The 16882-nt window shown below is 36.0% G+C and overlaps 1 protein-coding gene across 1 annotated transcript in view; it reads left to right on the plus strand.

Annotated features, from left to right (window-relative positions):
* nrxn1b (neurexin 1b) overlaps nucleotides 1–16882 on the plus strand; it is a 164581-nt gene that overhangs the window by 83084 nt on the left and 64615 nt on the right. Inside the window, 3 exon segments of the mRNA XM_051126038.1 lie at nucleotides 1311–1433; nucleotides 1990–2371; nucleotides 2893–3083. Of these exon segments, the coding sequence (XP_050981995.1) occupies nucleotides 1311–1433; nucleotides 1990–2371; nucleotides 2893–3083 (696 nt within the window).

The raw sequence follows: 16882 nt of genomic DNA on the forward strand, positions 1-16882 counted from the left end.
ATTAGCGAAGAGGCTAAGTGTTTTTTAGACCATTGTTTACTTTGTAAAGATGCACACCTTTATGAGAGATGTCATTACGTTCTTATGGACAACATAGGCTTTTCGAATTTGTGTTCCCATATCATTAGCAAGTTTGGATCGCTAAATCTTGAATGACTGTCAACTAGTGAAATGACATTTGAACCGAGACATCAGAGGTTGAGTTAAAGAGCATGCCAGATGAAGCCTCGATTCCAGGCTTGTTAACGTAAAAAATAACTTTCGTAGAAGCCTCACTTTCTGTCCAGTCATGTGCGCAATTCACTTTCCTTGTCCTAATGTTCGACCCCCAGATCTTACTTTGCGAGTACACTTTCATTGGTATCTATTTAATAATTACAGTTTTAAATACCCAGTCACACAAGTAATATGAAGAATACAAATTATTTCAGGAAAATTAAATACATGCCATATGCAATTAATATATGTGTACATTATTCTTTTATTACATCATATTGATATTCGTACTGGCATTTAATGGCACTGTTCAATGGGTAAATTAATTTATCAGAGTCAGAAATTCAACAAACAAACACACGCACATGGTTAGGCTTTTATCTGTGCATGTAACATGGACCGATCTATGGAAATTGTGGTGAATGCTTCTTCCGACAGAGCTTCACAGGGTTTTGGCTTTTGGCTGTTTTATTTGTTATTAACCACCAGATCACGCTGTTTTCGACACTCTCGAAGCTTTGAATCTTTTCCCGAAACAGTCAGAGGAAAGTCTCGGTGCTTCACGAGGCTTCATTTGCCCGTCACTCCTGTCAACTGTTGAATGAATGAGTGTCATGTCCCGCTTGTTTATTTTGAAGAGGTTCCCACTTTTGACGCAAGGCCTCATGGGGCGTAGGAAACCTGTGGATAGGAAAACATTTGTGATAATTTCGTTTTTGTTCTGTATCCCGTGCTCAGCTGACTGGAGCGCACTTGCCACCAACTGGACAGGAGTGGGAATTACAGCTACAATTTGCAATAGATCACCCTCAGTGTAATCTGTCAAAATGACAGAAGGCCTTTGGATTTTTCCGTCACTGATAAAAAACATTTCCGTCAATGACGGAGAATTTTCGGTTAACGTGACCTCTGGTCTCTCTTTAATATGTGGACTTATTTCTTGTGACACTATTGTTAATACTGTTTTAAAAGTTTGGTGTCTTTAGGCCATTTTTGTGATGTTATTAAATGCCACTGTTGTCCACCTGTGTAGGGCATATGATTTTTTGCTCTTTTTTTGACTGTGTTTAACTGTGATCTGGGCTGTCCCACAGGCAAAGGACCCGAGACCATATTTGCTGGTCAGAATCTGAATGATAATGAGTGGCACACAGTGCGAGTGAGCAGGAGAGGAAAGAGTCTGAAGCTGTCTGTGGATGATTTGCCCACTGTGGAAGGTATCCTCCTGTTTCTGTGCTTTTGCTTTACATGAAATTAGACACTAATTAAGAGCACTAATAATGCATGCAAGCTTTAAACTGATGTATGGTTTGTTATGATATGACAATAGATACAACTATTTGAAAATCTGGAATCTGATTTCCAACGATATTGTCATGATTAGATTAGGATTTATTTGTAATATACTGAAGTAAACTTAGGCGTCCCACTGAGGGGGCAGGTGACAGTTAAAAGGTTTAGTAGTTTATTCAAGCTTTGTTTGCTGTGTTTTAGCATGTTGTTAGACTGAATATCTAAATATTTAAATAGTTAGGATTTACATTTTGTACAATTGTGATGTTATGTTTAGAAATAATTGTTGTTATGTTTATAGAAAACTAGAACTAGAATTTTGGGGGAAAAGAAAATCCTCTCCAGGTCAAAATGAGGGAAATACAACAGGATTAATTATCTCATGTGCATAGAAGGAAACCAAGTCCATTTTGAGCTGGCCTTTTTGTGATCCACATGAAATTAACCTAACATTTTTCTCAACACTCTGCCATGAAACAGGAGAGATATCAGGTGACCACACACAGCTGGAGTTTCATAACATCGAGACAGGGATCATTACAGAGAAACGCTACCTGCCCATCACGCCCTCCAACTTCATTGGGCATCTCCAGAGCCTGATGTTTAACGGCAAGCCATACATCGACCTCTGCGTAAACGGAGACATCGACTACTGCGAAGTCAACGCCATGATCGGATTTAAAAACATCATCGCAGATCCAGTGACTTTCAAGGCCTGCTCGAGCTATCTGTCTCTGAGCACGCTGCTGGCGTACTACTCCATGCACCTGTTCTTCCAGTTCAAGACCACCTCATCAGACGGACTCATCCTGTTCAACAGTGGAGATGGAAATGACTTCATTGCGGTAGAGCTGGTTAAAGGGTATGTTATGGAGAGACATGAGCATAACAGTCAGACGCTGCTGTGATTTGTTCGTTCAACACATTCATTTCCTATCAACATATATTATTATTCTTGCAAATAATTAAAAAATAAATATTTCTAGGTAAATAAATGTACACAAGTCAGTGGTTTAGTGTGTAAGAACTGTTTAGATCTCCAAAACCATCCATATATTGACAAAGTGGAATTAGAATTGAAAATATATTATTTTTATTATTTACAATATTTTAGGAAATAATTTGATAAGTGATATTGTTTGTCAGAGGTTTGCACTTAGACATTGAAAAACAATCTTAGATCTTATTTATGATTTAACTTAACCCTTTGGAAACTGAAAGCTAAACTGTATTTAGCTTGCACCCCCTAATAGCCCTTTTCCAATATGTGCAATACTTTAATTTTTTGATTACATTTATTATCAGAAATCATTAATTGTTATCCAGATGTTCTTTAATTGCAAGTGTGGTACATTTAATTTAATTCATGCTATCTTTGTTTAGCTACCTGCATTACGTCTCGGATCTGGGAAACGGTGCTTATCTCATCAAAGGAAACTCAAACAAACCCCTTAATGACAACCAGTGGCACAATGTCGTCATCTCCAGAGACACAAATAACCTGCACACTGTCAAAATTGACACCAAAATCACCACTCAGACCACCATGGGTGCCAAAAATCTTGACTTAAAAGGTAAATTACACATTCATGTTATTTTAACTTGCCAATAGCCATGATTTTATAGTTCTATGGATTAAAAATACATTTATTTTTTAGAACCACAAATGAATTTTATTCATGAATAAAATGTTTAATATATTATTTTCCTGTTTTTTTATTTGTTTTTGTTTCGCTATGAAACAAATGTTTCTACAATTAACAAACACCTTAAAAAATCATTTAAACAGCAGTGTAAGATTGTATGTAAGATTTTATGTAAGATTATTAAGTTGGCTTGGGAAAGCCAACTTACTGAAATTGTATTTAAACTTATTATTATTCTTCTTCTTCTTATTTTTCTTAACGCAAATTTTTTGGACACCTACTCCTCCTAGACCGTTCAAGCTACATACTCCAAACTCGGGTCAGATCTTCATACTGTTCTGACTTAGTGTGCTATATCTTTTCAGACTGGTTTGAGTTACGGTTTTCTTAAAAATTAATATTAAAAATCATAAAAAGTCCCATAGACTTTCATTGACCAAAAGTCCATGTCTGTTTGAACTATGTTTAATGTAAACTGCTAGAAGCCATAGATACTCAATTAAGCTTTAAGATATCTATGTTCTTTCTAACTAATAACTAATCTATCTATCTATCTATCTATCTATCTAAACCTTATCTATCTATCTATCTATCTATCTATCTATCTATCTATCTATCTATCTATCTATCTATCTATCTATCTATCTATCTCTCTTTCTACCTTCTATCTATCTATCTATCTATCTATCTATCTATCTATCTAACTATCTATCTATCTATCTATCTATCTATCTATCTATCTATCTATCTATCTATCTATCTATCTATCTATCTATCTAAACCTTATCTATCTATCTATCTATCTATCTATCTATCTATCTATCTATCTATCTATCTATCTATCTTCTATCAAACTATTATCTATCTATCTATCTATCTAACTATTACTATCTATCTATTTATCTATCTATGGCTATCAACCAGAATCGTGCTATCAACTTTGCTAATCATGTTAGAAACATCTATCTATCTATCTACTTTATCTATCTGCTAGAAACATGTTAGCGGCTTTGCTAATCATCTTAGAAACATGCTATCTATCTATCTATCTAATCATGCTAGAAACATGCTATCTATAATCATGCTAGAAATCTATCTATAAATCATGCTAGAAACATGCTAGCTACTTTGCTAATCATGCTAGAAACATGCTATCTACTTTGCTAATCATGCTAGAAAACATGCTAATCATGCTAGAAACATGCTATTTGCTAATCATGCTAGAAACATGCTAGCTACTTTGCTAATCATGCTAGAAACATGCTAGCAACTTTGCTAATCATGCTAGAAACATGCTAGCTACTTTGCTAATCATGCTAGAAACATGCTAGCGACTTTGCTAATCATGCTAGAAACATGCTAGCGACTTTGCTAATCATGCTAGAAACATGCTAGCGACTTTGCTAATCATGCTAGAAACATGCTAGCAAATTGCTAATCATGCTAGAAACATGCTAGCGACTTTGCTAATCATGCTAGAAACATGCTAGCGACTTTGCTAATCATGCTAGAAACATGCTAGCAACTTTGCTAATCATGCTAGAAACATGCTAGCGACTTTGCTAATCATGCTAGAAACATGCTAGCGACTTTGCTAATCATGCTAGAAACATGCTAATCTTGCTAAAACATGCATGCTAGCTAACATGCTAATCATGCTAGAAACATGCTAGCGACTTTGCTAATCATGCTAGAAACATGCTAGCGACTTTGCTAATCATGCTAGAAACATGCTAGCGACTTTGCTAATCATGCTAGAAAACATGCTAATCATGCTAGAAACATGCTAGCGACTTTGCTAATCATGCTAGAAACATGCTAGCGACTTTGCTAATCATGCTAGAAACATGCTAGCGACTTTGCTAATCATGCTAGAAACATGCTAGCGACTTTGCTAATCATGCTAGAAACATGCTAGCGACTTTGCTAATCATGCTAGAAAACATGCTAATCATGCTAGAAACATGCTAGCGACTTTGCTAATCATGCTAGAACATGCTAGCTTGCTAATCATGCTAGACATGCTTTGCTAATCATGCTAGAAACATGCTAGCGACTTTGCTAATCATGCTAGAAACATGCTAGCGACTTTGCTAATCATGCTAGAAACATGCATGCTAATCATGCTAGAAACATGCTAGCGACTTTGTTAATCATGCTAGAAACATGCTAGCGACTTTGCTAATCATGCTAGAAACATGCTAGCGACTTTGCTAATCATGCTAGAAAACATGCTAATCATGCTAGAAACATGCTAGCAACTTTGCTAATCATGCTAGAAACATGCTAATCATGCTAAAACATGCTAAATCATGCTGCTAATCATGCTAGAAACATGCTAGCAACTTTGCTAATCATGCTAGAAACATGCTAGCGACTTTGCTAATCATGCTAGAAACATGCTAGCTAACTTTGCTAATCATGCTATGAAAACATGCTAATCATGCTAGAAACATGCTAGCAACTTTGCTAATCATGCTTGAAACATGCTAGCAAAATGCTAGCGACTTGCTAATCATGCTAGAAACATGCTAGCGACTTGCTAATCATGCTAGAAAAACATCATGCTAGAAACATGCTAGCGACTTTGCTAATCATGCTAGAAACATGCTAGCGACTTTGCTAATCATGCTAGAAACATGCTTGCAAATCTTTGCTAATCATGCTAGAAACATGCTAGCGACTTTGCTAATCATGCTTAGAAACATGCTAGCGACTTTGCTAATCATGCTAGAAACATGCTAGCGACTTTGCTAATCATGCTAGAAACATGCTAGCGACTTTGCTAATCATGCTAGAAACATGCTAGCATGCTAGAAACATGCTAATCATGCTAGAAACATGCTAAAACATGCTAAACATGCTAATCATGCTAGAAACATGCTAATCACTTGCTAATCATGCTAAAAACATGCTAATCATGCTGAAATCATGCTAGAAACATGCTAAATCATGCTAGAAACATGCTAATCTAATCATGCTAGAAACATGCTAGCGACTTTGCTAATCATGCTAGAAACATGCTAGCGACTTCCTAATCATGCTAGAAACATGCTAGCGACTTTGCTAATCATGCTAGAAACATGCTAATCATGCTTTGCTAATCATGCTAGAAACATGCTAAAACATGCTAATCATCATGCTAGAATCATGCTAGAAAACATGCTAATCATGCTAGAAAATCATGCTAGAACATGCTAATCATGCTAGAAACATGCTAGCGACTAATCATGCTAGAAACATGCTAGCTTGCTAATCATGCTAGAAACATGCTGCTTTGTTCATGCTAGAAACATGCTAGCGACTTTGCTAATCATGCTAGAAACATGCTAATCAATCATGCTAGAAACATGCTAGCTTTGCTAATCATGCTAGAAACATGCTAGCGACTTTGCTAATCATGCTAGAAACATGCTAGCAACTTGCTAATCATGCTAGAAACATGCTAGCGACTTTGCTAATCATGCTAGAAACATGCTAATCATGCTAGAAACATGCTAATCATGCTAGAAACATGCTAACTTGCTAATCATGCTAAAACATGCTAATGATTTGCTAATCATGCTAAAATCATGCTAGCGACTTGCTAGTCATGCTAAAAATCATGCTAGTGACTTGCTAGTCATGTTAAAATCATGCTAATGATTTGCTAGTCATGTTAAAATCATGCTAGCGACTTGCTAGTCATGTTAAAATCATGCTAGCGACTTGCTAGTCATGCTAAAATCATGCTAGCGACTTGCTAATCATGCTAAAATCATGCTAGCGACTTGTTAATCATGCTAAAATAATGCTAAAATCATGCTAGCGACTTGCTAGTAATGTTAAAATCATGCTAGCGACTTGCTAGTCATGATAAAATCATGCTAGCGACTTGCTAATCATGTTAAAATCATGCTAGCGACTTGCTAATCATGCTAAAATCATGCTAGCGACTTGCTAATAATGCTAAAATCATGCTAGGGACTTGCTAGTTGCTAAAATCATGCTAAAACTTGCATGCATGCTAAAATCATGCTAGCGACTTGCTAGTCATGCTAAAATCATGTTGGCGACTTGTTAATCATGCTAAAATCATGCTAGCGACTTGCTAGTCATGCTTAAATCCTGCTAGCAACTTTGCTAGTCATGCTAAAATCATGCTAGTGACTTGCTAGTCATGCTAATGATTTGCTAGTCATCCTAAAATCATGCTAGCGACTTGCTAGTCATGATAAAATCATGCTAGTGACTTGCTAGTCATGTTAAAATCATGCTAATGATTTGCTAGTCATCCTAAAATCATGCTAGCGACTTGCTAGTCATGCTAAAATCATACTAACGACTTGCTAAAATCATGCTAACGACTTGCTAGTCATGTTAAAATCATGCTAGCGACTTGCTAATCATGCTAAAATCATCTAGCGACTTACTGTTCATGCTAAAATCATGCTAGTGACTTGCTAAAATCATGCTAGTGACTTGCTAAAATCATGCTAGCGACTTGCTAGTCATGCTAGAATCATGTTGGCGACTTGCTAATCATGCTAAAACCATGCTAGCGACTTGCTTTCTATCATGCTAGCGACATACTTTCTTTCTAACTAATCTAATCTTTCTAACTAATCTTTCTTTCCTTTCTAACAAATCTTTCTTTTTTTTTTTCGTTCTAACTAATCTTTCTTTCTTTTTTTTTCTTTCTTTCTAACCAGTCTTTCTTCTTTCTAGCTAATCTTTCTTTTTTCTTTTTCTTTCTTTCTAACTAATCTTTCTTTTCTTTCTTGCTTACTTTTCTTTCTATCTAACTAATCTTTCTTTTTTTTTTTTTTTCTTTTTTTTCTTTCTTTCTTTTTCTTTCTTACTAATCTTTCTTTTTTTCTTTTTTAATTTTCTTTCTTACTTTTCTTTCTTACTACTTTCTTTTTTTCTTTCTTTCTAACTAATCTTTCTTTTTTATCTTTCTTTCTTTCTAACTAATCTTTCTTTCTTTCGTTTTCTTTCTAATTTTTCTTTTTTTCTTTATTTATATCTATCTAGCCTATCCATCTTCAAACTTTAACAATCAAACTAAAACTATTTCAAACTGAAAACCTTTTAAACTTTCTTTAAACTAAAAGCTTTTAAAACTACTTAAAACTTACTGGCTTATGCTTTCTCTGCCAAAAGAAAGTTTGCTAACAAACTTTTGACTATAGATGATATCTTAAATATATATATATATATATATATATATATGTGTGTGTGTGTGTGTATATATATATATATATATATATTTTTTTTTTTTTAAGTAATGTGAGGCTTAATGCTAATTTAAATGCATTCTGTAAAATAATTAACTTAGATTTTCATACTGTAGTACACAACAAAGGCTACATCCTCTAAATATTTAACACAACATTAAAAAAAAAAAAGGCAGAGGCTATTTATAGCTGTGGTGTGGATTTTTCTACTTTTCTTAATCTTATAGAATCAGAACAATTAAAACTTTGTAGCTGTAGTTATCATGTCTGGTCAGATATCATTGTAGGGACTCTCTATAGGTGTAATGGTTTTTAAACTGTGCAAACCATATTTTCTATCACCCTACACCAACCCTACACCTAAACCTACCCATCACAGGAAACTTTCTGCATTTTAACTTTCTAAAAAAACTCATTCTGTATGAATTATAAGGTTTTGTACCCACAGGGATTAGGTCAAATTAGGTCCCCACCCTGACACGAGTCCCAATGAGTGTGTGTGTATTCAGGTTTAATTCCCCAACAGGATATATAAACCAAACGCACACACACATGACTAACAGTAACAGTTCATGAAATATTATTGTAGTCCTACATGAATGTAGCTCTTTTACAATGTATCTAGTTCATTATTAACATTTACCATAACCAGATTTTACCTTAAGTGTGCCTCAGTAAGTCCTTCAGCCTTCACTCTGTGTCATTGCTGTTTTCATGAGATTTGTTGTATCTGTCGTGCTATAGACGTTTATTGTGTCTCTTGCAAATGCAGCAGTTTTTTCAGCATTTGCTGGAAACACTTTTGAGTGAATGGCATCATTTCTGCTGTTGCTGCATGAAATCTACTTCTTATACACAGTGTTATACACAAACAACATGAATATTTCATACTGTTTCCTGCTTTACATAAATGACACGTTGACCTTTGTCTTGGCAGCTGCTTTGTCCTCATACAAATATCCTCGTACAGTATCTGGTGCTTGTCAATTCATTGTTGGTGCATCCTAATTTGCTTTCCTTGCATCCTTGCTCCTCTCTCTTAAGATTCAAGGGTGGCATTTATGTAAAGGAAACAAGGTAGAGGAATCGAAGAAAACATTTTTAGAATAAATTGGAATATCCTTGCACACAAAGTAACAAGTGCAAGGCTAATGATGTTGTTAAGAATTTCTTAATAAAATTCATAAATCAAGTGCTTTATTGGTTACAAGGAACCGATAAGTTGAGCGCTTTTGAGGATGAAATTATTAATAAACAGTTTACAAGGTTAGTAACATTAAATCTTCGATCAAGTTTTGCTTGATACAGCCAACCTATTTTTAAATCTGATAACTCAGTTCCACATACATAAACTGTTTCTCAATGCTGATGCATAATGCATAAAGCTAAATCACAGGCCACAGCACCTTAGGAAATGTCATGCCCAATGCATGGAGGAAGGCCAGGCTGACAGACATGGTAGCGTGGTAACTCAGCAACAGCAAGTCAAATTTGACCCCTATTTTTTGGTGCAAATCATCTGCTCAGACATTACCTTTAGATGACTGCACAGTCCTGCACGCTCCCTTGGCAAATAGGACTGCCACAAATGTTGGTACATCAGTTTCACAGAATCTGCAAAAGAAGAAACTGCTGCTGAAATTTTCAACAAAACCCCCAATAGGCACACACAATTGTTTTCCTAATCTCAACATCCGGCATGTGGATACCACTCACCTCGATGTCTTTGAGATCTTTTAGCAGTTGTTCCCATCACCAAGTCTTGTTCAAAGAACTGAAAATGTTGCTCTCTGCAAAGGAGAACAAGTTGCATATAGTCAGTGGTTGATCGATTATGAGACAAAATGTCTCCTAAAGTGAGACAGACTGCCAGACTGCTCTCTTATGCTTTTTCTTTCCCGAACCTAATGGATTGATTTCAAATGAGTCCTGATAGAGAATCAAGCCCAAGGACATGGGATCAGATTTTGTAACTACTTTTCTATCCCAAATGTCTTTAAGAGCATCTTTGTTGTGAACTTGCAAATTGGTGTAGCTGTGCTGCTCCCTCACTCTTGAAAAAAACAACATTTTTTTTTAATGTATTGCGGAAAAAAATCATTTCCTGCTTCATTATTCCCTAAACAAATGGGAAATGGTTCAATGTAGTTGAAGCTTTGTTTAAACTTTTTTTCTCATTTGATCTGTTTTCAATATCTAAGTGTCGCAAATGTGGAGAAGATCTTCCATGTTAATCTCATCTACCACTCTTTCTATATCGGTCTCAAGAACTGCAAGCAGAATCAGCTTTTCTTTTAGTTTACTCAGCAAATTTGACAGGCTGATGTCATGTATTTCCTGGAGTCCCTCAGTGACTGCTTGAATAACACATGTAAGAAGCCGTAGCTTTGCCTGCAACTTAAAACAGGACCAGATTTTTTAGAAACATGTTCGGAGGAAATCTCATCTATAGTCATTTACTCGAGACAGCAGCCTCAAACTTGTCCTCAGAATGGACCACAGATTCTTGAGTACTTCCTTGGCTTTCACTTGTTCCCTGAAAAAGTGCTCTCTCTTTCCTTTATGACATCTTGATAAACGTGATGTGAATGTTGACAGGACAGTATTTGTCTTTTTGCACTGTTTAAATGGACAATTTACTGCTGTGCTATCTTTCAAATGGGTTTTTAGATGTGAAAAGAAACCAGTCAAGTCCCCACAATGCACAGACCAACATTCAAGAGTTATGCCACAGCTACAGGTTGTCTCTCATCATGATGATATCGGTTTGAGTGTGACTTAAAAGCTTTAAAGCTTTTCAACACCACTATTCCACATTTAAACGCTGCAAATTCTTGTGTAATTTCATTTGCCTTACATAAGCCAAATTAGTACCACATTTATGTGAACGAAAATGACAGATCATCTTGAACCTTATGCTTTTGAATGACAACCTAATTCCCACACTCAGAAAAGAATGCTATCTGGAGTCAGACATTAAAAGACAATGGATAGAAGGAGGAAATTTTTCTGTAATTGTGCAGAAAAAGTGTGTGAAAAAAAAAAAAAAAAAAACAATAATACACCAAAATATGTTTTGCATGCTAATTCTCAGCCAACATTTCCATGTGGGTTTTTGATGGGTTTTCATTTAGGCCCTGCATGGGCAACCCAAGTGGGGCCCAGAGAATTTTGTCCATCGGCTCCACTTGGGCCCCATGTGTGTTAGCCCACAGGGGTACAAGATGGGTCCATAGTGGGCTCTAATTGGGGCCCATTTAGATTTTCATTATATGGGCCCAGATTGGCCCCAAATGGGTTCTGATAACTTGGGCCAAGGTGGGCCATTTACACAACCCTTATGGGGCCCAAATGGGTGACCACACTGGACCCACAAATGGCCCTTATATGGAGTTTTTGTGGGACCACAGTGGGTGGAAACTGGGCCCCATTTATATTTCTTTATTAATTCCTCTGGATAAAGTTAATGTGATAATGTGCAAAATCAAACCACTCCAACTCTTTTTTTTCACATTTTAATGGGTAAAACAAAATATAAAACGAAACAGGATAAAAACTGGATAAAAATACTTAAATAGATCAGGATAAAATGGTGTCATTCCATTTTTGACTTCTCAGCTTCATACCTAAAAAAACAGTAAAGGAAAAAAAAAGGCAATTATTTTAAAATACTACTAAAACATTTACAAGAGCATTAAAAAGCATGCATGGTTATAATTAAGCCATGCCAGTACTTCATATTTCTGCTTAAGTGACAAAACTGTAACTTGGATAGTTATGCTACAAAAGGTAATATGAACAGATTAAAAGTGACACTATTCAGTTTAGAAATGTAATTATATACTAGGAGCTATTTTTGTTGCGAAATAGCCTACACGACAATGCAAGGCAGTTTGATTTCAAAAGAGTTGCTGTATTTGATACTACAGTAAAATTGTGCGGTGTGATAAAACTGCACATTTTAGAGTGGCCTTTTATTGTGGCCGGCCTAAGGCACACCTGTGCATTAATCATGCTGTCTAATCAGCATCTTGATATGCCACACCTGTGAGGAGGATGGATTATCTCGGCAAAGGAGAAGTGCTCACTAACACAGATTTAGACAGATTTGTGAACAATATTTGAGAGAAATAGGCCTTTTGTGTACATAGAAAAAGTCTTAGATCTATGAGTTCAGCTCATGAAAAATAGGGGCGAAAACAAAAGTTTTGTGTTTATAATTTTGGTCAGCGTAGTTACCCACAATTGTATAAAAATACAAAAACTACATTTTTGTAACTATAAATATAGCCTAATATAGCCCAAATGGGACCCACAAATAAACAATAATAGGCAACCTAACTGGGGCCCACAACTTTATCCAAGCTGGGGCCCACTCCCACGTCAAACCCGCCGGCCGCTCCCATGTTTCCTTATTTGGTAATTTTCCTATCCTTGTTTAGTTTGATTGATTGCAACAGCTAGCCACCTAAATATAAGTAAATTACTGTTATTGCCAAATTCCTTGCACTGCCTTATTAACTTCCCAACTCTACTGCACTTACAAGTCAACAACTGAGACAAAATTGGACTGAAATGGGCAATAATCTGTAAAATCTATCTAATCTATAAAAAATGAAAATGTTCTAAAACTCCAATAAGTCAACTTGTTTGTTTATTAGTCAGCGTCACGCATGATCAGTTCATTTGTTCAAGTGTCATCACACTGATAAGGTGCCTTGCGTACCCCATTCAAAAATACACCCAATTTGCCTTACATATAAACGTAAACATAGTAAAAATAAAAAAATAATAATAAAAAATAAAAAAATAAGGAAAAAAATCACTTACCACGGTTGTGAATCGCTCCACTTACCTCTCACTAAATCTCGACCGTTGAAGGTCCCACAATGCTTCTGCAGATTTAATATTTACATCAGTATTCTGTACATTTGAGTCAAACCGCCAAACGACCCCAGAATACAATGCAGTTTATGGTTTACTGTAAAATATTGCTGTCATTTTTACAGCAATTCGTTATACTGAAGGGGTTATAGGCAGAAGATACAGTTAACCCCGCCTCTAAATAAAACTGAAGGTTGATTGCTTTTGGAAATTAGATGCAGAATAACATGTATTGTAGACAGAGGGTGCTTTTCAATTCCCTAATGAAACTGCCTAGTTTCATCACTGCTCCATCTCAGCCTGTGACCCAGAAACCGATAAAACTCTGCCATGATGAATGACGTGTAAGTTGTCTAATTTTACCATGAGAATGAGAGGATGTAGGGCAGAGGAATAATTGTGAGTAGCTTCAGTGAAGATATACAGGTGCATCCTATATGGAGGAGGTGTTTGTAGCGAACAGCATATTCTAGGGCATTCAAAAGATAAATTAAGTGTCTCCATGCGATTGCTGGATTCTTTTGTCATTTTGTCTGGCCCAACCAGACAATGAATGGCTGTATATAATGGCTTGACTTCTTCATTCATTCTTTCATTTCTTATAGGCTTGTAAGTTTCGGATAATACATTTAAGTAACTAGTAGAGTAACTTTTAAAATTAAAATGACTTTTTTCTTAAATTACAATAAAATATTTATATATATAGTTACTTTTTCAAACAGGTAAGGCCAGTTACTTTGTTTTCCCATTTATTGTCTGACAGCTCTCCTTCCCCCATGTTGAGAGAAAATGGGAGAAAATGCTGATGCGTTGTATCCATTGTGTAAACATAATTCAGTATTTCTCAAAATGAATAAAAACAGTGAAATGCAACTCAGAATATGACGAAAACTGCAATAATTAAGTGTTAAATTGCACAAATATCAAATTATAATTTAACAAATTATGTATTTAATCCCATTTTATTAACCAGTCTCTTCTGACCTTTGATGATCCAGTTTAACCATACTAATTAGCAAAAATGACTTCACATAAACATAGCATTTGTATTTCATTTTTGGTGTGAAAGGGCTATTACATTTGCCAAAAATAGTTTTTGTATTAAAAACAAATAATCAAGCACCGCCCACATTTAATAAGCAACGCAAAAGTAATGTAGTGAATTACTTTCCATAACAAGTAAGTAATATTTTTTTTTTTTTTTTTTTTTTTACTTTTTAGGGAGTAACACAATATTGTAATACATTACTTTTAAAAAATAACTTCCCCCAACACTGCTCATTTTTTCATGTATTATATAACAGTATTCTACAGTGTTACCAAAGATGATGCTGATAAGAAGAGATTTAACTTAATGAAGGCCAAGGGATCAAATCATAAATTATACAGTGATGTGCACTAGACCACAAATTGTTTATAAAGCACAGTGAGCTATGATACAAATGACAACGCATAGATGAGGCAGCACGCATGTAGGGGTGTGCAATATTGTTGGGCAAGCTACTTGGAAAATGTAGTGAGCTAAGCTAACAGTTACTCTTCATTAAATGAAGCTTAACTACACTAAAGCTACAGCCTTGGGTAATGTAGCAAGCTAAGCTACAGCAACATGGCAAAAGTAGTTTATTACATCTAAGCTATTTTTTACATTTTAATTTTTCTGTTGAACCAACATCATACCAAGTCAATGCTCTCTCAGTGATCAATTAAATTGTCAGTCATACAGGCATAAAAGTCCAGTTTAATTGTTTATTCAACCACTCTTCCAAACCAATTTGGCAACAAAATCAGTATAATGTACAGGGCTGGGTTTATCTCATATTTTGGGGGGTTAGGGGGGTTGAATTCTTTCTTGAAAAACCTTGTTTTTAAAACAATGGCACCTGTTTCAGAATGTTGAATGAATAAAACAGGGAAAACACAAAATTTTTAAATAAAATGATTTATACATATAATTGAATAACATAGTCTATATATGAATGGGTGTTTGTCAACTGATTGCATGCCATCAGAGTTTAGAGTGTTGACAGCTTCGTAAAAAAATAGCCTAATGGAAGTTCTGCAGTTTTGCTGTATAGCTACTGAAATATGACAGACCGCACAAAAACAGCACTTTAATTAAAGTAAAGTTGGGCTTATGTAGACTACCTCTCTCGCCACAAATACAAATGTTTCCATATCTGCAATGTATTTGAAGCGAAAATATTATGCATTGCGTAAGCTTTGTACTTCATGCACGTCGACGGAAAATATCATGATGAGCAAAAATGTGCCACGGGACCGGTGTTCACGCTGAACTGCACGTAACACACACTATTTAAATTGACTAGTGTAACTTTTGGGTGACTGTGTTTTATTTTTCAAACGAACAGGCTGCAGTGATAGTGCGCGATCAAACAGCTGAATAGCATATTCCGGCATTTTGGTCATAGTAAAGGCATAATTCGATACTGCAAAGTCCAAAGCAGTTTGAAGTGTCAAGAATATTAGCAAAGATTATTATAATTCGTTTAGACTAGACCACTGTTTAATTCTTATTTCGCTATGGAACCTGAACGTTTTTTTAATTTTTTTTTTTTTTTTTTTGTTTGTTTGTTTGTTTGTTTTTTTGCTAAGAACGAACCGAAACATTTTGCCTTTTGCCATGAATTTGACAACCCACACCCACCCACTCCCCATCTCGTTCTTCTGAGTTTGAGATCTTCCCAGAGCACTAGCCTGCTTCAAAGACTAAAATCAAGGCGCCCACCACTAGTTCAAGTACTAAGTTTTTTTTCTCAATACCGCTACAGTAGAGGCAGTACGTGCATTGCATTCACGCGTTTGCATTGCAGATTATACAGTTTTCTGTTGCTACGTGGGCGCTCAGTTTTTTTTCTGACATTTAGCTAAAATATAAAGATTCAGCGCTTCACATAAGCAATTTGGTTGTCTCGACAACAAATGCTAGACTAAGACACTAGGGCTGGGTATTGTGACCAATTCGGCAATTCGATTCGATTCTTATTTTTATGGTTTCGATTCGATTCGATATCGATTAGCTATCAATATTTCATTTAAAATGTTAGTTTTGCTGTGTGACTGGTGTGGACAGCCCGGGTTTGCAAAACATGCGACGCGAGTGTCCAGTCACTTGCGATATAGTGACATGTTATGGTGACATACGAGTCAGTCGCCCTTTATGTCCAGCTGTCACACGTAAGGGCAACTCGTTCTGCTGACTGGACTCGACATTGGTCTTAACTTCAGCATACTTTTTCGGGATTACCATTTCACTGAGGCACTTGCGCGTTACCATCACGTAGCGTGGTTCCAAAACTTTAATAAGATTTTGAAAACCCTCGTTCTCAACGATATTGTAGGGGCGTAAATCCTTGCAAATCAGCATGGCAATGGCCTCTGTTATTTTCTTAGCGCGAGGTGAATCTGACTGTAGTTTGCAAGCAAACGCAACATCTAGCCGTTGCTGCCCAGAATCAGAAAAACCAAACAGCTTGTCAGCGTGTCGTCTGGACAGGTGGTTTCGTAGGTTTGTTGTGTCGTTGCAGAATCTTAGCTCTTGCGGGCACAACTTGCAAACGACGGTAGTTTTGTCGAACTCGTCTTTACCGTCACTGCCTTTGA

The sequence above is a fragment of the Labeo rohita genome, chromosome 13, assembly GCF_022985175.1.
Source record: "Labeo rohita strain BAU-BD-2019 chromosome 13, IGBB_LRoh.1.0, whole genome shotgun sequence".
NCBI lineage: Eukaryota > Metazoa > Chordata > Actinopteri > Cypriniformes > Cyprinidae > Labeo > Labeo rohita.